At 42.5% G+C, this 23051-nt stretch overlaps 1 protein-coding gene across 1 annotated transcript in view; it reads right to left on the reverse strand.

The window, feature by feature from the left end:
* Positions 1–23051, reverse strand: part of TARS3 (threonyl-tRNA synthetase 3) — a 51905-nt gene that overhangs the window by 9332 nt on the left and 19522 nt on the right. Inside the window, exons 10-15 of the mRNA XM_081227300.1 lie at positions 22224–22322; positions 13366–13532; positions 11539–11701; positions 5056–5193; positions 2868–2945; positions 2683–2783 (exon numbers count right to left, since the gene is read on the reverse strand). Of these exons, the coding sequence (XP_081083426.1) occupies positions 2683–2783; positions 2868–2945; positions 5056–5193; positions 11539–11701; positions 13366–13532; positions 22224–22322 (746 nt within the window). The remainder of the gene's footprint in view (positions 1–2682; positions 2784–2867; positions 2946–5055; positions 5194–11538; positions 11702–13365; positions 13533–22223; positions 22323–23051) is intronic.

Here is a 23051-nt window from a genome sequence, read left to right on the forward strand (position 1 = left end):
GGATGGGTGGATGGATGGATGCGTGGATGGGTGGATGGATGGATGGGTGGATGGCTTGCCTGATCTACTGCTCCTCCACATCCCCCTTGGATGGCTAGTAGTGTTCAAATTTTGTTGCACTAGTTGGGTTATTTTTGCATAAAGTTCCCCTACCCCTAATTCTTTTTGTTCATTTTGGTAGGTTACTGGGAAAAGATGATTTTGCAAATATGAACTTAAGACACCATCTTTTCCAAAAGGCCTGAATTTATTCTTGAAAGTTCCATGCTTTCCCCTTTAACCTTTGAGAATTTTTATGAATTTATTTATTGAATTTATTCTTGAAAGTTCCGTGCTTTCCCCTTTAACCTTTGAGAATTTTTATTATTCTCATGTCCTGATGTAACTCTCTGTATGAACACTTCAACTATTCTTCAGCTCTTTACCTTCTCACGGGATGTAACTCTCAATGTAGCTCTATAACCATTAATCAAAACACAAGTTGGAGAATCCAAAATAAAATTTTTGTTGGTTGAACATAAATTGAGATTACTGCATAAAATCCTACACTCTGGGAAATTGGTGGTTGTTCATTTATTATAAGAATCTTATTAGGAAAGTAGACTTAAAATATGCCAATAATTTTTCCTTTTTAAATTATTTTTTTAAATTAATAATCTTGAGTGAAAGAGATCTCAACACATTATCTAATCAACACCACATCTAAAACAGGACATGGTGAGAAGAGGAGAGTTTAAAGAAATGATGTGATTTTTGTCTAATTCAAGTCAGTGGAATGGTCTTTAAAAAGAAGCTGGTTCCAGGCAGAATGAAGTAAGCATGCCACACCTCTCTCTGAACGCAGACGTGGACCCTGGAGAGAACATGAAGAACAGCCACCCGAGGGCTGGGAGAAGTGACTGGTGCCGGGGGATTGCCGAAGAAGACCAGAATCTGAAGTGCCACCAAACTGCACTTAGTTTTTTGTAATTTTGTCTTCCAGTTTGTGTGGCCTGGACTCAAAGACAGCCCACAAGCAAGAATACATAACAGGTGCACACAGGAAAAGCTTCAAGAGAAATCCTCACTTTCTGGCCAAGAGCCAGAAAATAACTGCCAAGTTTCAGAAAAAGTGGGGTTGGGGGACATCCTGGAATTTTCTTTTGTTTCTTTTTTCTCCTCTCTTCCTCCAGCCCCCAGCATTCCCACAGTGGCACAGAGACTAAACAGGCACCTAAAACTCCAAGGAAGGGGATCCTTCTCTCTGACCAGAACAGCTGTGATCCCAAGCGTACGTGAATCCCTGTGCTCTCTCTCTCTGGCTGGCCTCCTGATGCCTGGTCTCTGACACAGATAACCCTGGAAACAGCATGCAGAGCAGGGAAGCTAAAGCCCAGTGTTCTGGCCACAGGACTACAAAAAGGGACTTCAGGGAACCAAAAAGTGTCAGGGAAATACAGAGAGCTGGAGGTGCAGAAGAGCTGCCCCATAAAGGGGTGTATGAGCTCGGCTGGCCTCACCTCTCATCGCACATGCTTGGATCTGACCTTAACAGCACATAAAAGGCTTGAGAATTGGACTGTGGGACTTGGCCCCTGGGTGGTGCACACAGGACAGAAGGCCTCGCTGAGGCCAAGATCCACAGATGCTCATAACCCTTATATACAATGGCTGGCACAGTGAGCCCAGTCGGCCCTCCATATCCATGGGCTTCACGGATACGGATACAGATATGGATACAGAGGACCAACTGTATAGGCTCAGAAAACTGAGCTGACGTTGGAACCACAGAAGACGGGTTAGAAATTACAGCCTGAACCTGCCCAGGCAGAATGACTGCTAAAAAGTCAACAATCCCCTTAGGATTTAAACAAGACCCAGCATCTCACAGTATAATATTAACAATGTCTGGGATGCAATTCAAAACTACTCAGCATATTCATCACCGGGAAAATCTCAATTCCAAAAAACAGATTATGGAAAGGGAATAACAGTAACTCTGCAGTGGGGAAATCTGGCAAACTTTATTTTAACCAAGTGATGGAGGTTACATCACTGGTGACAAGTCACATTGATGCCATGAACACCCTTGATAGGATGAGCCACCCTCAAAAGGTGATATACAGTATGATCCCACTTGTTTGGAATTCTGGGAAAGTGATGGAGAGGAGGTCAGTGGCTGCCCAGGGCTGGGGTGGGAGGAGAGTGTGACTGTAAAGGAACAGCACAGGAATTTGCTTGCCTGATGGAATCACAATCGTGGTGGTGGGCACACCACTCTATACGATGTTAAAACTTACAGAACTGTACACACACACACATATACACACAAAGTCAACTTTGCTGTGAGTTAAGAAAAAATTTTTTAAAGAAGTTGTTGGTTTGCAGTGATGAAACTGCCTTGTTTCCTCTGCTTTCCCTGGTAAATACCATCCTTAAGACACAGACCCAGGGTCAGCCCTTTATGAAGTCTCCCCCTCTGCCTCAGGGAGATTTCTCTGGGTCATGTTTCCACGTCCTTTGTTCATAGCTCTAACCAGAAAACTAAAGCTGACCTCCAACTAGATTACAGGCAGGTAAACAAATACATACTGAGTATCTTGCACACAGACATTCACTGATGCTTGTTTCTGTACTGCTAATGCTCAAATGACAAAAATTAAGATATGAGTCCTACATTATTTATCACATTCAATCACTCACCTAACATACGTAAGATTAAATCTTACAGGCAGTTGGAAGTCCAGCTGAATTGTAGCACACTGATGGTATCTGCCAATAGCATCCTTGATTTTTATATCAATCTGTAAATTAAATGATGTTTGCTTAGAGACAGGTTTTATTTTTCTGTTAAATTTTACTTTTTTTGAAGCATATGGCCTACTTACTTTAGGACCATAAAATGCTCCATCTCCCGGGTTCATCTTCCATGGTTTCCCAAATTCCATCAAACTATTCTGTAGTTGCTATTTTTTTAATAAGAAGAGAACATTACTTACACTTAACCACCATATACTTATTGAACCTCTTTTACATTCAATAAACTACTGAGCAAGGACTACGTAAAGAAAATTAAGACGGTACTTACGCTCAAGAAACATACACATTTTAATTGGGGGAGAAAAAAGATAACTTACTAAACTGTTCCACTGAATTCCAGTTAAGTGATAGAGGGGTACTTTGGGCACTTCCGCCGTGCAGGCCCCCTCTGCCCTACTCTCTCCAGCTCCTTTCAGGAGGCGCCTCCACACCATAAAAGGCAAGAAAGCTGTGGCCTTGTTCCTCGTGCACTCTGTGTTCAGAAGACCGGGGGACAGGCCTTGCACTCGCTCTTGCTTCTCCCCCACCTCTGTGCCTGCAGCTGGTGGGCAGGGCCCCTTGGGATACAGAGGCTGTGGAAGCGGGAGGCCCACTCTGGTCTCCAGACTAAGCCATGTAAAGTCACCCAAGTTAGCTCACAGTGACACCGCTCCATACTGATGGTGATGGGGTGTGCACACGAGTATTAGTGATAGGGCTCTTTGAGTCTTCTGGCCACTCCCTGTGAAGATGGCTTCTCTGGGAAGCACCCAGCCATCCTTAAGGCCCTGGCCAGAAGACTGTCAGAACAGCAGTCAGACTCCTGTCATCACCCCAGCGCACTGGAGCCGTGAGGGGGGTGACATTTGGGAGTGAAGCGCCCGACAGGGAAGGAAAGCAGTGGTGGTGTCTTGGGCCAGGCCAGCGTCACCCAGAAAGCCTCCTCCAGGGCCTCAGTCAGAGCAGGTCAGGAGCTGCTCCTGGCCAGACCCCAGGGGGTCCCTCAGGGACCCAACCCTCCTGCAGAGGCTTCCCTTGTGCTCAGGGCTGGGAAGGCCACCTGCACAGATGCACTTCACAAGCTGGAGCTGCCCTCCCCCGACTTTGTTTCTGAAGGGAGAAGAGACTGTGACCCATGTTCTCAGACAAAACAAGGCCCTGCTACAGCAGGTAACAGCGATTGTAGGGGCTCCCAGGGAATTAAAAGCGAAAGAAAGGCCAGGTTTGGGGGAAGAGTATACAGCAGAGGTCACTGCGTCCACTGCTCTTTCCTCTCCCTGGGGACACCGGGATAGGAAGGCCTGATGGGAGGGGCCGAGGCCAAGAAAGCTTCGGGTTGACACGAGGTCTGGGGAGAGGGGACGTCTGGGCAGAGCTGGAACCGCCACTCCCAGGCCTGGCCCGGGGACACTGCCCGGCACCTCTTCTCCCTGCTGTCTGTCCTGCCCCACGCATGCCAGGTCTCTGGCTCCCAAGAGCACTAGGGTCTAGACTGTGGGACATGCTGGGTTTCGGACACATCAGTTTGCTTGTGCTTATGTGGGAGGGGCTGGAATGTTCTTAGGGATCTAATGACGCACTGCAACTCTGGGAAAGTGGGACCCAAGAGAGGTTTTTATTTAAAATTAATTAATTATTTATTTTTGGTTTCATTGGGTCTTCGTTGCTGCACGCGGGCTTTCTCTAGATGTGGTGAGCGGGGGCTACTCTTCGTTGCGGTGCGTGGGCTTCTAATTGCGGTGGCTTCTCTTGTTGTGGAGCATGGGCTCTAGGTGCACGGGCTTCAGTAGCTGTGGCTCATGGGCTTAGCTGCTCTGCGGCATGTGGGATCTCCCAGGACCAGGGCTCGAACCCGTGTCCCCTGCATTGGCAGGCAGGCTCTTAAACACCGTGCCACCAGGGAAGCCCCCAAGAGAGGTTTGAGGTTAATCTAGCTCCAAGGAGCTGATGGACCTACATCAGTTCCGGTGGCAGAGGCCAAACCAGAGCTGCTGAAGAAGGAGCCAGAGAACTTCTTTAAAAACTTATGAAATTGGTTATTAGTGACCAGCACTGAAAAGAGTTTAAATGAAAACCTGAGATAAACTAAGGTGTGAAGCAAATGTAAGGTACTGCTCTTATCATTGTTTTGAAGAAAACTGGATTAACAAAATTCTAGAATGGGCACGTTTATCACAGAACTTCCAATTTTAAATTTGCATTGCAAAGCATCGCATCCTCATGCAAGGTATTTTCCATATTCACAAAAGTGAAGGGTAACACTTTGTTTCTCCCTACCTTTTCAGCTTCATCCCATATCTCAACCTCCCCTAGAAAGTTTTCAGGTCTTGTTGACAAATTTAATTGAAAGGAGAAGCCAAATGTTGAGTAAACGGATTGCAAAAACTGCAAACACCCTTTTATTTCTTCTTCAATCTGAAATTAGAGCAAATGAAAAACCTTAAACACCAAATTTAAACCTGTTTATGGCATTAAAAAACATTCTTCTTGTCAGATAGAAATAAAGCGTGCTTTTACTATAGTCAGTAGCACTGTTTGGGTTGTTGTCTTTTCCTTACTCGAATATTCACGGGACGCCTGCCAGGTGCCAATGCACACAGGCTGCTGGAGGCCCCCATGGTCCAGCACAGGGCTGGGCGAAGACCCAGGCGAGGATACCTCTCCGTGCACAATGCCACACAGGAAAAGGGCGGCTGTCCAGAGGAAGTGATGGCCAAGCTGCAGCCAGAGGAGAGGTTAAGCGTTCTCCACGGAGGCAGGGCAGGAGCTCCCGAAGCAGAGGAAACACTGAGGGTGAAGACCCACAGGATGGAGGAGTGGGCCAGGGCAGGGCAGCCGTGGGAAGCTGCACGTGACGGGACAGACGGCACAGAGGGAGCATGGCAGACAGTCAGGATAGAGGCAGGCCGGGGCCAGAGAAAATGCAGTGCTTTCAAAGCCAGGGTAATGTCTGCACTTTTTAGCCTGAGAGCAATGGAGAACCAGTGGAGGTTTCAGCAGGGGAGTAACACATTTCAATGTGATTGTTTGAAGTACGGGAAAAAGACTGGCAAGACGAGAAGAGCAGCCCATTAGGAAGCCGTTGGGATCCTTCAGGAGCAAGAGGATGGCAGCTTGAAACACAAGCGGCTGGAATGCAGGGAATCAGATGCGTTTGCAGGATACCTGTCCTTTCGTTCACTAACAGTAATTGCCTACATTGTCAGCACTGTGCTGGATGCTGGGAATTCAGGAATGAATGAACTTATTCAAGAATAATATATTTAAGAAGAGTGAATAGGGATTGTGATAAACTAGACATGAGAAGTGAAAACCAAAGGACACCTGGGTTCCTGGCCTGGGCCATAGAGAGGGTGCTGGTGCATCGCTGAGAGGAGGAGGACGTGGTGTGAAAGGCAAAAGAGGGGCCGATGCTGGGCCTGGCCAGTGAGAGGGCTTTTGTGATGGCCAAGCAGACACATCCTCCAGCCCCTGGAGGGCTTGGAGCTCAGGGGGGACAGCTGAGATGCAGCAGAGGTTAGGAGAGGGACTGAAGCCAGAGAGCGCAGGGTGAGAAAAGCAGGGCCGGGGCTGTGAGGCTGAGAGACAGCATCCTTAACAGGGAGAAAGACAAGCACATCTAAATGCGGACGAGATGGGGCAGCAAAAACAGAGACATAGAGAGAGGGGACAAGTAAGGATCTGCATGTCACCAGGGATTAGGTTTTGGGATTTTCATCAGTGGAATCATGCAGCCCTTGCTCTTTCTGTCTGGCTTTTTACACTCAGTAGAATTATTTCAAGATTCATTCATACTGTTGTGTGCATCAATAGATCATTCTTTTTTCTTGCTGAGTGGTTTTCCACTGTATGGATATACCATTGTTCCTTTATACACTCACCTGTTATTGGGCTGTTTCTATATTTCGGCTATTTCAAATAAAGTTGCTATGAACACGTGTGGACAAGTCTTTGTATGGACATGTGCTTTCTTTTTCTCTTGGAAAAGGAAAAGGAGTAGTAAGATGGCTGGGACATATGGTAGGTTTGTGCTTTACTTGAAAGAAAAAAATTATTTATTTACTTATTTGGCTGTGCTGGGTCTTAGTTGCGGCACACAGGATCTTCGTTGGGGTGTGTGGGATCTTTAGTTGCGGCATGCATGTGGGATATAGTTCCCTGACCAGGGATCGAGCCCGTGCCCCCTGCTTTGGGAGCATGGAGTCTTAACCACTGCGCCACCAGGGAAGTCTCTGCTTCACTTTTTAAGAAACTGCCAAACTGGTTTCCAAAGTGACTGTGCTGTCTTCCATTTCCACAACCAGTGAGTGAGAAGTCCATCCCCTCCACACTCCCAACACGTGTCAGAGTCAGCCTTTTACGTCTTAACCATTCTAGTTGGTGTAGAGGCAACTCCTTATGGTTTCAATCTTCATCTCCTTAGTGACTGATCATCTTGCACCCCTTATTCATGTCCTTCTTTGCCATCTGTGTATCTCCTTAGGTATGTATCTTTGACCATTTGAATGGTCAAATCTTTTTGCCCATTTTTTAACGTTTAACTTTTTGAGATTCACATGCATTTGTAAGAAATAAGACCGTTGTACCATTTACTCAGGTTTCCCCAGTGGTGATATAATTTTTGCTTCAACTGTCAAACACAACTCAGAAAACTGAGTTTTTCACAACTCTGAAAACTCTGAGAAAAAGGAAAAGGAAAAGGAATATTTATTGTATTTAATCATGTTTTACTTTTACAGTTGTTCTTTCTTCTTTTCTAACGTTCCAAGACTCTTTTATCATTTCCTTTCTCTTCAGAGAAATTCCTATAGCCATTCTTCTAAGGTAGGTCTAATGTCTTGATTTCACCTTCATTCCATAAAGACGTTTTTTCTGAATACAGAATTTTGGGTTAACAGTTATTTCAGCATTTGGAAAATGCTGTGCCACTTCCTTCTGGCCTCTGTTTTGTTTTGTTTTTGATAAGAAATCTGTTGGGGTTTAAAAAAATTTTTTTTTCCTTAATGGTAAGGTATCATTTCTTTCTCACTGCTTTCAAATTTTTTTCTTTTTCTTTAGCTTTCAGAAGTTTGGCTATAATGTGTCTTGGTATGAATTTCTTTGGGTTTATCCTGTGTGGACTTTCTCAGCTACTTGAATCTGTAAGCTTGGTTTTTTGCCAAATTTGGCCAGTTTTCAGCCATTACCTCTTTGAGTACTTTTTCACCTCCACCTTACATTTCCAGAACTATTTCCAGAACTATTCCAGAACGCTGGTGACATAAATATTAGGCATTCTGTTATAGTCCCACTGGTCTCTGAGGTTCTGTTCATTTTTCTTTTAGTCTCTTTTCTGTCTGCTTTTCACATGGTGTCATTTCTACTGGTGTCTTCAAGTTCACTGCTTCTTTTCTCTGTCTCCTCCATTCTGCTCAGGAATCCATCCACTGAATATTTTGATTATTACATTTTTCAGTTCTAAAATTTCCATTTGGTTCTTCTTTATATCTTCTATTTCCTGAGACTGTCTATTTTTTCGTTTTTTTCTAAATGTGCTTGTAATTGCTTATTAAAGCATTTTTATGATGGCTTCTTTAAGATCCTCATCAGATAATTCTAATATCCCTGCCATGTCCACATCAGTGATCCTACACCGCCCTTCGTCATTCAAGTTGAGATTTTCCTTGTTCTTGACGTGATGATTGATTTTTGATTTCTAAAATCTAGATATTTTGGATATTATGTTATAAGACTTTGGATTTTATTTAAACTCTTCATTTTAGCTGGCTTCCACTGACTCTGCTCCAACAGGGAGGGAGCAGTACTGCCTGGTTATTGCAAAGTAGGAGCAGATGTCTGGGTTTCCCACTGGGGACCACAAGGGAGGCAGAGGCTCCTCATTACTGCTGGGTGAGTAGGAGTTCTGCACCTTAGTAGGTTTCCTCTGATAACACCTCAGCTGGGAGAGGCAGGGGTATCTTGGTACTGCTCCTCATGTGGCCTTTAGCAACCTCCAGGGTGCATGGCCTCATTACTGTGGAGTGGTGGTAGAAGTTTTGTCTCTCCACTCAAGCAGGAAGTGGAAGAGGCACCTTGTGACTGCCAGGTGAGGGTGGAAGTCCAGGCTCCCACTTAGTCTCCACTCACATTACGGGGTGGGTGCGGGGAGATCCCTGTTAATGCCTGGCAGGGATGAGTAGAATTGGTATGATTTCTTCTTTTAAGTGTTTGGTAGAATTCACTAGTGATTCCTTCTGGGCCTGGAGTTCTCTTTGTGGAAATGTTGTTAACTACCAATTCAATTTCTTTAATAAACACAGGGCTACTCAGATTATCTATTTCTCCTTGAGTAAAGTTTGGTAGTTTGTGTCTTTCAAAGAATTTGTCCATTTCACCTAATTTGTCAAATTTATTGGCATAAGCTTGTTCATGATTTTGCCTTATTACCCTTTTAATATCTATAGGGTCTGTAGTAATGTCACTTCTCTTAGTCCTGATATTTTTTTTCTTTTTCTTTCCTTTTTTTTGGCTGCGCCATGCAGCCTGTGGGATCTTAGTTCCCCGACCAGGGATCAAACCCGGGCCCCATGCAGTGAGAGTGCAGAATACTAACCACTGGACCACCAGGGAAGTCCCCAGTCCTAATGTTTTTAATTAGTATCTTCTCTTTTTTCTCCAACAAAACTAAAGGTTTATGAATTTTATTGATCTTCTAGAAGAACCAGCCTTTGGTTTTTATTGATATTGTTGTGTTGTTCAAGAGTTAGCTGGACAGGGCTTCCCTGGTGGCGCAGTGGCTGAGAGTCTGCCTGCCAATGCAGGGGACACGGGTTCGAGCCCTGGTCTGGGAATATCCCACATGCCGCGGAGCAGCTGGGCCTGTGAGCCACAATTACTGAGCCTGTGCGTCTGGAGCCTGTGCTCCGCAACAAGAGAGGCCGCGATAGTGAGAGGCCCACGCACGCACTGCAATGAAGAGTGGCCCCTGCTTGCCACAACTAGAGAAAGCCCTCGCGCAGAAACGAAGACTCAACACAGCCATAAATAAATAAATAAATAAATTTTAAAAAATATTAAAAAAAAAAGAGTTAACTGGACAATATTTTCTAATTTCCCTTTGATTTCTTATTTGACACATGGGTTATTTAGAAGTGTATGATTCACCTTCCAGATATTTGGAGATTTTCCAGATAGCTTTCTGTTATTGATTTCTACTTCAATTTCATTGTGGCCAGAGAACATATTTGGTACGAATTGAATCCCTTTAAATTTATTGAGACTCATTTTATGGCCCAGAATATGGTCTACCTTGGTAAATGTTCTGTGTGCACTTTCAAAGAATGTGTACTCTGCTGTTATTGATTGGAGGGTTCTATAACTGTCTATTAGGTCAAACCATTTGATAGTGGTCCTTTGCATGATAATTTTAATTCGAATTAACATGAAAACCTGAAAAAGTAAACACTAACTTCTAGGCAATACTGAAAAACAAACACATCCAAAATTCCACCAACCCCCTTAAAACAGTCCACTTAATGTACTTAATAAAATTGGAGGAAACTTAAAAAAATAATAATAAATTTCATGTCAAGAAAAACAAACAACCCAATCAAAAAATGGCAGAAGACCTACATATACATTTCTCCAAAGAAGACATACAGATGGCCAGCAGGCACATGAAAAGATGCTCAACATCACTAATTATTAGAGAAATGAAAATCAAAACTACAATGAGGTATCACTTCACACCAGTCAGAATGGCCATCATCAAGAAGTCAACAAAATAATAAGTGCTAGAGAGGGTGTGGAGAAAATGGAACCCTCCTACACCATTGGCAGGAATGTAAATTGGTGCAGTCACTATGGAGAACAGTATGAGGCTTCCTTAAAAAGCTAAAAATAGAGTTGCCATATGATTCAGCAATCCCACTCCCGGAAAAATATCCAGAAAAGATGAAAACTCTAATTCAAAAAGATACATGTACCCCAATGTTCACAGCAGCACTATTTACAACAGCCAAGGCATGTAAGCAACATATGTGTCCATGGACAGATAAATGGATAAAGAAGATGTGGTGTGTATACATATACATATATAATATGTATATATATATATGTATATATATATACACACACAATAGAATAGTACCCAGCTATAAAAGAGAATGAAATATTGCTATTTGCAGCAACATGGATGAACCTAGAGTTTATCATACTAAGTGAAGTAAGTCAGAGAGAGAAAGACAAAAATCATGGTATCATTTATATGTGGAATCTAAAAAATGATACAAATGAACTTATTTACAAAACAGAAACAGACTCACAGACATAGAAAATAACTTATGGTTACCAAAGGGGAAAGGGAAGGGGGAGAATAAATTAGGAGTTTAGGATTAACAGACACACTACTTTACAGATAGATAAAATAGATAAACAACAATGTGATTTATTTTCCAATGTATAAAAATAAAATTCTTTACTTTTGATTTCTGTCAGTGACTGATTGTTAAAAATTTTTAAATAGCATCAAACAGAACTTCGAATTTTCAGAGAATTATGTTCCTTTATAATAAAATAAATTATGTTCAAAAAAAACTTTTTCATGTCATGAGATTACTGATCTATGACCCAAATTAGAGAATCACAAAATGTTGGAGCTGATGGGCCCTCAGAGACTAGACTGAAGAACACATTTCACAGCGACTCTGAAAGACTCAGCGATCTGTCCAAGGCAGCACACTGGACCTGTGCTGACCACGCCTCCCCCATGTCCCTGTTTACCTGCTCCACAGTGCAGAAGATGTGAGCGTCATCCTGCTGGAAGCGCCTGACGTGGGTCAAGCCACTCAAAGTTCCTGACGGCTCATTCCTGTGAAGAGCTCCGAAGTCAGCAAATCTAATAGGCATTTCCCTCCAAGATCGTGGACGATGGGCAAACATCAGACTAGAAAAGACACAATGGCACACAGCTTTTCCTTAGCATGGAAAAGATTACGTAATGATCTAGATGTTAATAAGGTACAGTTAAATGCCTCAGGATTTGTAAACACCTTATTCTGGTTCTTAGATCACCAATTTTACAAAAATTCTTCTCCCATGAATTAGTGAATTTACATCACTGCACACTCTGAGAAAGAACCCTCTTATCTTCACCAGAATGCTGTTCCCTACTCTCATTCACCCAGGGAATATCCACTTACCATTTACAGTCCATTTCAAAGGCTACTTCTTAAGTGAAGCAGCCCTGGACACTCCCCCAGAAGGGCTAGTCAGGCTTGCCTCAGGCTCCAAGAACAGCTGGAATTGCCACAATTTTGACACTGGTCTTGCTATTTTTATAACTGACTGTCTATATATCTGTTCCTTCCCCACTCTGCTCATGAGCTCCGGGGGGAAATGGACTGCATCTGAATCACCTCTGCATTTCCAGCTCCCAACACTGGAAACACTCGGCTAATGTTCTCTGTTGAATGAAAGGCCTCGCTTCTGCAGGAAGCACCCCTGGCTCCCATATCCCATCACCATTAGGCCACTGTGGTCCTGCTCTTCCTCGTTCTGAGACATGAAAATACAAAATTACATTCTCTACTTGTGTTCAGCTTTCTTCTAATTCTATTGAAATCACAGCTTCAACTGGTACCCAATGGGAAACTGAGTTAATAAGTTGTTAATACAGGTGTTTTAGAGAATGCAAAGCACTAGGTTAGCCTCCACCTTCTGTTTTTAAAAAGAGGTTATAGAATATTTACATAACAGTTTTTAGAAAATTAAAGATAAATATATATTTTTTACATGCTGTCATCATAAAGTTGAACTTCTTTCAGTCTTTACTGAAAAGGGCAAAGAGCTTTCTTCAATGTTCAGAGGTTTGTTTTAAGTAGTTACGTTCTAAGGTAAATTTACCTGAAACTACGTAGTTGATGATACAAAGCTAAAATAGTTGGGATTTTTTTTGTGGAGAATTGTATCTGTTCACTTCCAGTTGTAAAATCTGCTACTCTTACAAGGTTGTATTTGCATACCATGCAACTATATGATAATTACATTCTTTCACAGACTCTAAGACAACCTTGATTGTAAGATGTACCATTATTTTATACATCACTAAGAAAGACAATAACCATTAATTAAATTATGGCATAATGTTAAGATACCAATTACAAGATGCATCCCAATTTCAGGGGTAAAGCCATCTTAGAATCAATGAAATCCAGTCATTTATTTTGACCTCACTGTTCTTGTTACAGTCAACCCAAATAGTATGTAAGAACTAGATGTTCTGCAAATATGTATATTTGAAGTGTATTACTATTAGGAAGAGAAATATTACAATAATTTATAAAGTTGATATGTAACATTATCCTCTGAGAAGCACAAAATACTAAATGGTTTCCAGCTAACATCCCACACCTGTCAAAGAGCAAACATATTTTAAAAAGTAAATTTATTCTCCAGAATGAAATAACTTGGTAAAGATGATTTCTAACTGCCAGTCTTCAGAATAAAGGAATCACTTAGTTCCAAAAAGCAAAATAATATTAAAGACTAATTGTGAGGAAGTTTGCTATGCGTTTATAGGCACAGATCTGCTTCACTTTTAATACTCACCAGTGCCCCGGACAATTCATGGGCTTAAGGGCAAAAGTGTCCTTGTCAATGTCAAAGGTGAACATGTTGTCACTGTAATGCTGCCAGTGTCCAGAGGTTTCCCAGAGCTTACTGCTGTACACGTTGGGGGAGAGCACCTCCATGAAGCTGTGTCGGTGGTACTCCTCCTAAGAGAGACGCACACGCAAAGTTAAAATCTGCTGGGACAGGTCACAACTCCAGGCAAATAACACTGTGAACAAAGATTTTGAAATTCAGGATTATGTCTTACATTAATTCATGGTTAATATGCCCTTGGCTTTAAGGGTGGTACTTTATGGATGAAAGAAAGATTAGTGTATGCTCAGTATAATTTTCACATTAAGTATATTTATTTTATAGTATAATAGTATATAGTGTATAATGTTTTAATTCTTTGAGAATTAGTAATTGAAATACTATATATATATATAAACTTTCTGTAACTACAAACTCCCAAATCCTTGTACATTCCAGATAAACAGCAGGAGTTTTTTTTCTATAATTTAAGAGGTAGAATAATTTTATAACTCAGTAAGCCTCTGAGTGCCATGTTAATTTATAGTTTTGGCCCATTGAGTTTTAAATAGAAATAAAACTGGGAATTTTAATTTTTAATTTTTTTTTTTTTTTTTGCGCGGTATGCGGGCCGCTCACTGCTGTGGTCTCTCCCGTTGTGGAGCACAGGCTCCGGACGTGCAGGCTCAGCGGCCATGGCTCACGGGCCCAGCCGCTCCGCGGCATGTGGGATCCTCCCGGACCGGGGCACGAACCCGTGTCCCCTGCACCGGCAGGCGGACCCCCAACCACTGCGCCACCAGGGAAGCCCTGAATTTGTAATATTTTAAGTGGCTGTTATCTACTGAGTCATGAGCTGGCTTTGCTCCCTCCCTATCAATTAACAGCTTCCCTCATTCCATCACTGGGGTCAGGGAAAGAGAGTCTTGTTTTCAAGCAGAGTTGTTCTTTTACTTTAACTTTGCTTTTTTTTTTCTTCAAGGTATCAATCTGATGATCTTTGTTCAGTGTTTCTTAGAGTTTCAACATGTGTTAATCATTTAATGGGCATCTGGCACAAACCTAGATCACCATATTTTAGCTAAGTAAAAATATATATTTTTTTTTTTTTTTTTTTTTTTTTTTTTTTTCTTTTTGCGGTATGCGGGCCTCTCACTGTTGTGGCCTCTCCCGTTGCGGAGCACAGGCTCCGGATGCGCAGGCCCAGCGGCCATGGCTCACGGGCCCAGCCGCTCCGCGGCATATGGGATCCTCCCAGACCGGGGCACGAACCCGTATCCCCTGCATCGGCAGGCGGACTCTCAACCACTGCGCCACCAGGGAGGCCCAAAAAAAAAATATATATTTTTTATACAATTAAAAAAATATAAAATATACTATTTCAAAATCACTACAAAGAACAATTTTGCATCACTGACAGGGATATATTATTTGTCACTCTTCAGCTGAGCATCTTTTCAGTCCAGTCGTGAAGAGCCTGGGTCTCAGCTATCCAGTAAGCTTCTTTACTTAACCTTTGTTTTTGCCAAATAGGAAAATTTCAACAAAATTATAGGTCACTATGAATGGCAGTTAATTATTTAGTGGTAAGTCAGATGGCTCCATATACTCAGATTAAACAACGTCCTAGCTACTTCCCTGGTGGCGCAGTGGTTAAGAATCCGCCTGCCAATGTAGGGGAAACGAGTTCGAGCCCTGATCCGGGAAGATCCCACATGCTACGGAGCAACTAAGCCCGTGCACCACAACTACTGAGCCTGCGTGCCACAACTACTGAAGCCCATGCGCCTAGAGCCCGTGCTCTGCAACGAGAAGCCACCGCAATGAGAAGCCTGCGCACCGCAACAAAGAGTAGCCCTCGCTCGCCACAACTAGAAAAAGCCCGTGTGCAACAATGAAAATCCAACACAGTTCAAAATCAAATAAATAAATAAATAAATAAATTTAAAAACAACAAACAAGATCCCAGAAATTAAAGGGGTTTTTGTGTTTTGGTTTCTTTTTACTAGAGGTTACTTTTAAAGCTAAGCTCAGAAGAGAGTAATTGATAGATTGTTTTTTAACCCACTCTGGACACAATCATGTTAGGAATTTGTTTTGTTGAGGTGTTTGGAAACTATTTTAAACTATGCCCTAGGAGGGCAAGTGTCATTATGTTTGCAACTTATTTTATGCAGTTTAGCAAAAAAAAACTGCTACATTTATACATAAAATGTATACATGTATTGCATGTATACCACCTTATCTCTGTATATTATATGTGTGTAATATATATATATATATATATTGTTTTGTCTCTCTCACATGCACATACGTGTCAGGGTGAGAGAAAGCAAATTGGCAAACTTAACAATTGATGAATCTAGATGAAGGACACATGTATGCTCACTGTACTGCACTTTAACTTTTCTGTAGATTTGAACTTTTCGAAAGAAAAAGTTGGGGAAAAATATATCTGAATCCATATCATCCATTTCTTTCTCTAAAGAGTAAAGAAAATCAAGTCTGAGAAAGAGCAAAGTCATGATGACTGGCCAGTCTATAGCTCAGTCTGATGTGAAGAAATCCTGAAGGCTTATTCTGAAGATTAAAAAGCATATTTCATCCCTGAAGTAATAACTTCATACCGTAGAAGGTACTGAATCTCCACCTGCACCTATGATTTGGCCACTGGAAACAGCACCTAAATATCAGTGCGTAAAGAAATTCTCTTAAGTAATTTTTCATTATAAACACTAAAGTGATTCCACTTAAACAGATCCTTTCCAAAATCACACTAAAATACCAGAGTTTTAATAAAAGCATAAATCTACAAGGCCAAAGAGAAAAAGGAGAGGAGATGACAGCTACGTACTTACGAATCTGGAAAGCAGATGAGCAGCAGCCTCAGCAGGTCTGGGAAAACTGAAACCTTACGGGAGAATCCCAGAAGCAAGACTGCTCTGGCTGGATATAGATTTCTTGGCTTCACATTTTTAAGGTATTGCTCCTGTCTTCTATATTTTAGGGTTTCCATTGAAAATTTCATTTCTTTTATGACTAATGATGTTTAGCATTTTTTGTGTGTGTTTTTTCTGCTGTTTCCATTAACAAAATCAAATATCTAGGGATAAATCTGATGAAAGATGTGTTAAGACCTCTAAAGCAGCAATAACAAAATATTGCTGAGGGAAAATAAAGATCTAAATGAGTTGACAAGATTTATATATTTATGGATTGTTAAACTCAATATTGTTGTCATTATCTGCAAATTAATCTATAGATTGAATGTAATTCCAATCCAAATCTCAGCAGTGTTTTTTTCCTTTTTTAGGAAATTGACAAGCTTCTTGTAAAAGTTATACGGAAATGCAAAGAATAGCCAAAATAATCCTGAAGAAAAATAATAAAATTAATGAACTTAAACTACTGACACCAAGACTTAAAATACAGTTATAGTAATCAAAGCGGTGTGGTACTGATGCAAGGCCAGACAACAAAGGGATCAGAAGAACAGAATAAATACCTGGAAAAAATATATATGCAATGATTTGGTTTAGGACAAAGATTCTGCTACAGTAATAAACGGTACTGAAGTTACTGGATAAGCACAGAACCTCAAAATGAATCCAAGGGAAATCATAGCCTTAAGTGTGAAAGCAAACAAGTTTTTAAACAGAACAAAGAAAAATAGCTTCATGACTCTGAAGTCAGCAAAAGATTTCTTAAACAGGACGTGAAAAACACTAAGCAGAAAAGAAAAAGTAATAAACTGGACTTCATTAAACATAAAAAGTGTTGGTCCAAAGTCATCATTAAAAAATAAATCAAGAAGCCACAGACTGAAAAAATATATTTATTATATATATTTAACTAAGGACTCAGATTCAGAATATAGAAAAAAATTCCTACAAATCAGTAATAAAAAGATAACCCAAACTTTTAAATGGGCAAAATATTTAAACAGGAGCTTCACAAAAGAGAACATCCAAGTGGCCAATAAGCATATGAAAAGATTCTCAACATCACTCTCCATCAGGGATATGCAAAATAATGCCATTATACCAAGTGTTAAAAAAGAAATAACAAGCCCCAAATGGGGTCACTTACCCCCAGGACAGGAAACCAAGACAGTTTCAAACCCCAGAGATGTGACCTTTACAACAGCCCATCTGAAATGTCCTGATCAGCATTGGTGAGGTAACTACCTGTGAAAGACCCTGCTGTTCCTCCCCCAGTAGAAGGCAGCCTGCCTGAAATAATCCTTTCTTTTCATTTGCTAACACCTTCTCGCCCCCTCCCCTCCTTCTACCTATAAAAACCTTCCATTTCGTACAGCCCCTCCTACTGCTGCTGATTCTTGAATTTCTGAATAAAGCCAATTAGTTCTTCAAATTTACTTGGCTGAATTTTGTTAACAGTGTAGAAGAATTAAGTAGTCATATATTCCTAGAAGGAGTAGTAAGTGGTTCAACTACATAAAAACTGTTCAGCATTTTCTTAAAAAGTTTGTCATTACTCCCCCAGGACCTAGCAATTCTACTCTCAAGTAAATACCCAAGAGAAGTGGGTTCTTGGGAGTACCAAAGACATGATCAAGAATGTCCACAGTAGCTTCATATGTAATAGCCCCAAACTGGAAACAACCTACATGTGCATCTACAGGAGAATAAATAAACAGATTGTACTATAGTAATAAAATGGGATAAATCAAAATACACACAACTTGGATGAATCTCACACATTAAGTTGAACAAAAGAAGCCAGAAACACAATAGTGAATACTACGATTCCATGTTATGAAGTTTAAAACCAAGGGCAATTTATCTATGGTAACCAAAATCAGCATAGAGGTGATCTCAGGGGAGGGGAGGGGAGGCAGGTACAAACCGGGAAGAGACCCAAGAGGACACACGACAAGATGGAAGGTTCGTGGTCTTGATTTGAGTGTGGCTGGTAGATGTGCACTCGTGAAATGCTTCAGATTTGTCCACTTTAATAAATATAACTTATATTTCAATCAGTAGCCTCCCTCCGAATGCAGTAATATTGTTAGGGAACCGTTGACCAAAACTGCCCGCCTTGGCCAGGCACTATGATAATGGCCTGCCTGTGTTGTCTCACAGCAGGAGGTCCTGATAAAGAACATGGTGCTGCCACCGAAAACTAACAGGGAGAATTCGGGAGGGGCTAAAAGGAGAAGGGAGGAGACGTCAGCCCATAATATGTCCGGCCAACCTCCCAGAAACCCTCGTGTTGGAATCCATCTTGGCTGAGAGATGCCCATGCCACCAGGAAGGACCCTGAGTCACCAAATATGGGCCAAGCAAGATGATTGGCCAGAGACAACCTGAAACTAACCCCATCACCATGAAACCCGAGACTCGAGCCACGTGGAGAGCAGTCCTCCTGGGGTCCCTTACCTTACTGCTCTCTTCCCCGGGCGCCCCTTCCCAATAAAGTCTCCTGCTTTGTCAGCACATGTGTCTCCTTGGACAATTCATTTCCAAGTGTTAGCCAAGAGCCTGCTCTTGGGCTCTGGAAGGGGTTCCCCTTCCTGCAACAACATAAGGGACCTAATGCAAGAACCACCCCGATGAGCCTAACACTTGGAACCATGAAAGATAAGTTTTAATCAGCAGTTTTAAGCTACTCAGTTTCAGGATGGTTTTCTAGGCTGCGATAGAACAGACAACCAGGACAGAATGTGCACTGGCCATGGGTGCTGCTGCACCAGTAACCCTAGAACAGGGGGCTGTGGCTTTAGGGCCAAGTGGTGGGCAGAGCTAGAAGGGCCTTAAAGAAACTGTCTGTGACGAGCTGAACACTAATAGGGAGGAAAATGTTACTGGAAGTTGAAGAAAAGAGGAGCCTTGTTAGGTGGTGCCAGGGATCTGGTAACCCTGTCACCCCAGGTAACACGGAAAACAGAAAGAGTCCCCAAAGAACTCACAGACTTAGCTGGGGGTGTCCGGGCAGAATGTGGAAAGGGACAGCCGACTTCTAACTGCCTGTGACAAAATACAAGAAGACAGAAACTAGAGAGAGCGCTATTACGTTTCTGAGACAAATTTAGAGGAAATACAAAGGTGGCAGGACCTACCGAATTCAAAAATAAAACTTTCTCACCCTCAGACCCTCTCAGCAAGAGAGTCACAAGACTCTCGAGGACAAAAGTAAAATTTTAAGGGTGCGGCTGTCTGCCCTTTGCAAAGACCTCGGAATGAGCTGAGTACCCAATGGGGCTTTAAGAGTCTTAGGACTGCGCTCTGTACACTCAGTTAAAGATGAGGCTTTTACATTTTTAAGTGTCATCTCCCAGCAGCCTCCCAGGCAGCCCTGGGTAGGGAAGAATCTGTCCCAGAGAGAGACGCAGGGATGGCTTTTATCTAAGCGTTGATTATAAACACTGTATGTAAAAGTGCCCCCCACACTCCTAAAGGAACTGTACTAGCTGGGATTGAAAGGGACAGAGACAGCACGAGAAGAAATGAGGTCTCTGGACCCCAAGCTTCACAGAAGGAATCAGGCTGGGGACACTGAGAAAGCTGCTCAGAGGTCCACACAGGCAGGGAGGCTGACTCAGAACCAGGGCCCAGAGGGAAGAGAACTGAGTCCTGAATAACAAGCGTTTTCTGACCTTGGAGCAGGGAAGATGGGTGGGAATCAGGGTTTCGACAGATCACCGACCCCAGCACCTCCTTCTGCGCCCATCCCTTCCTGAGTGGGAATGTCCCGGGCCTCCTACTCCTCCATCATTTTATAATGTGGCGGGGTGGGGGGAGTGCGGTGGCCCACAGGTAACCTGTCTCTTTAGTCCACAGGTCTTACACTGACGGGAACTCTACCCGAGGGGCTATACCTGAGAAGCCTCCTCTGCACCGAGATGAGTTACTAGCTTCTGCGCTGATGTGGTAACCAGAGGAGACTCAGCAACCTTTCACTCAGCACTCAAAACACATTCAAAGGGCAGAGCTGATTATCCTCCAGCCTTTGGGGGCTGAAGACATAAAGAGCCACCAGACGCTCAGCTGGAAGCCCTGGGGGCCAGGCCCCGGACACAAGGGCAGCCTGTGTCCCATCCAAACGCAAGCCCAGCCTTGACTGAGCTCAGTCTCTGCATTGAGGGCTTCTTCTTCCGTCTAGGCGATGGGTAACTGCTCAAGTGGGAGAAAACATCACCCGGAGCCTCTGCAGGTATGTTTACATACAATATCCAGCACAGAATAGAAAATGATCAGCTGTGGAAAGAGGCAAGACTGCATACCAGGGAACCAGGAGAAGGCAAAGTCTCTGAGAGGTTTTTCTTTTTCGCATGGAAAGGCCGATTTCCTCAGACACGGATATCTGGGGGTTCAGAGTTCTTCACCTCATCTGTGTCTGCCAACCATTCCCCTTCGAAGCCTCAGAGACCCCCGTCCTTCCCACCAATGCCCTTACCTCAGCGGAAGAGACCACTGGGCTTACGTATGTAAATGACTGTACAGTACTGCAACCCATACGATCAGGCCTTGGGCCTGATCATCAGCCATGGCTGTCTTGCATCTATAAAAGATAAAAGATTCTTTTAAGGCCACCATAGAGGCATCCTGTTTATTCTCCACACATTCCACCTCCAACCCAGGGAGTTCAAGGTGCTAAGGGCTGTGCTGATTTTCCAGCAAAGACAGCACACCCCAAACAGCAGCTGTGATGGCCATTACCACCTGGTGAAGTCTGACACCCTTCAAAGACTCTTCAGGTCTTACCTCCCTGCTCTCTGATCTCCTCCCATGGCTAAGCAGTGGCCAGTCCCTGTGGAAGGCATGCAGCCCCCAGAAGTCAGCCTCCAGGCGCACAGCCAAGAAGAGAAGGAAGGAAAGCGAGTCAGAGAGTAACCAGTACAGGCCGCGTACCTTCTCAGGAAGGCACTGTGGAAGGTGGTCCGCCCAACGAGAGGAACAAGCAAGGAAGAGGAAGACATGGGTCAGGGGAGAGGGGATTCAGCACAGGAAAGACAGGAGGGGAGTAGCCAGGGCAATGACGAAAAGAAGTCCTAAGACATCAGTTGTCAAGAATCTTAGCAGCAAGTCAATTCTGGAGGGAGAGGACCAAATTTGAAGAAAAAAAATTTACTTAGAGATTACCTGAATCATCAGAATACACTGCAAGGAGTTTTAGAGTTTTGATAGAAAGTTGAGGGTGAATTAGTGATGGGCACATAGAAAACTGAGGAAATGAAAGTTTTAGGTAATTATTAATTACAGGAAAGACACAGAAAGTACAGAAAGGAAAAGTAATCCTAGTAGTCTGCCTGGGTCACCTCTGAACAACATCTACATAGTCCTAATGAAGACTTTCTACTCTATGAACTTGTCCTATTGTACAAGTAGCTATTTTACAAAATTGTTTTTTCACTCTTTGCTCTGGAGCTGCCAAATCACCCAGGAGTCACATAATAAACAATGGCGAGAGGCACCAGTGGTCCAGGGATCACATCCTGAGAAGCAATGATACTTCACAGTTTAGCATTCTGTGCCACACAGAACCCTTCCTCCTTCCTTCTCTCAGGGGGAGTTCCACACCTGGTCTGAAGTTTACCTTAGTATCCTACGTGCTCTAGAAACTTACATGGACAAGAGGTACATTTAATGAAGTCCAAGGATAAATGTAAATATTTAGGGAAAATACAAATTGTTTCAATGTTTTTAGTTGAAGGCACAATGTGGCATTTCTGAGGTTCAAAATTCTTAGTATTATTAAAATAAAATTAATGGAAATGCTTGGCCATTTTATGATGAGAGAAAATAGTAAAATGTAAAGTGGAGTTGAATAAGTATAGAATATTTTAAAAATTAACTTACTCGTATGAAATCCATAAGTGTATTATAAATGAAGGCTCCTCTGGGAAGAAAGAAACAGCTTCCAGGACTCAGATCATGGAAGAAGAAAAGTTCTTGTTCCTAGATTAAAACAATAATTGCATTTCATTTTCACTGTCGTTGCATAACATTTACTGTATACAAATGATACACTAGGAATAAAACATATACTCAGTTATTTCCGATTCTAATATTGACATTCCAAAGTCCCTCAATACTGTACTTGAATCTATCTACATGTAAAATTACAACTCATATTTATGGTTACTTAGCTTTGAACTTGGCTTTTATTTCACCTAGTATTTACTGCTGATTTCCTCCTCGGCACCTTGGAGTATGGATCTCATGGGGAGAAATGGCTGGAGGTGGGCTCTGAGTGACGTGACATCAGTATGACCGTCATGCTGAGAGCCCAGCCTGGCGGCCACCACCACCCAGTGTCCGTCCTCATGCCACCTTGCACGCTACCCAGCAGAGCCGAGGACATGGAGTTCCACAGCGAGTGCCTGGCCTGTCATGTAACAACTCCTACGTGGCAGGACTGAGAGTTAAACCCAGGTCTGCCTTCTTGCAGATCTTCTTTGTTTCTGCTGTGCTTCCCAAATACAAAGTATATTATCTAGTATACACAATTTTTTTAAAAAGGTTATTTTTATATCATGATAAAAATGAAAGGTGCAATTGTTTAAATCTAATAAAAAATACAAGAAGGAAAGAGGTTAGAAGACATTGGGGTAGGAGCGTGAAAGATCTCAGCAGCAAACCATGAGCGCCAGCAAAACAGAAGACAGGAGAGGAGGAGAAGAAGAA

The sequence above is a fragment of the Mesoplodon bidens genome, assembly GCF_964165515.1.
Source record: "Mesoplodon bidens genome assembly, chromosome: 3".
NCBI classification, from domain to species: domain Eukaryota; kingdom Metazoa; phylum Chordata; class Mammalia; order Artiodactyla; family Ziphiidae; genus Mesoplodon; species Mesoplodon bidens.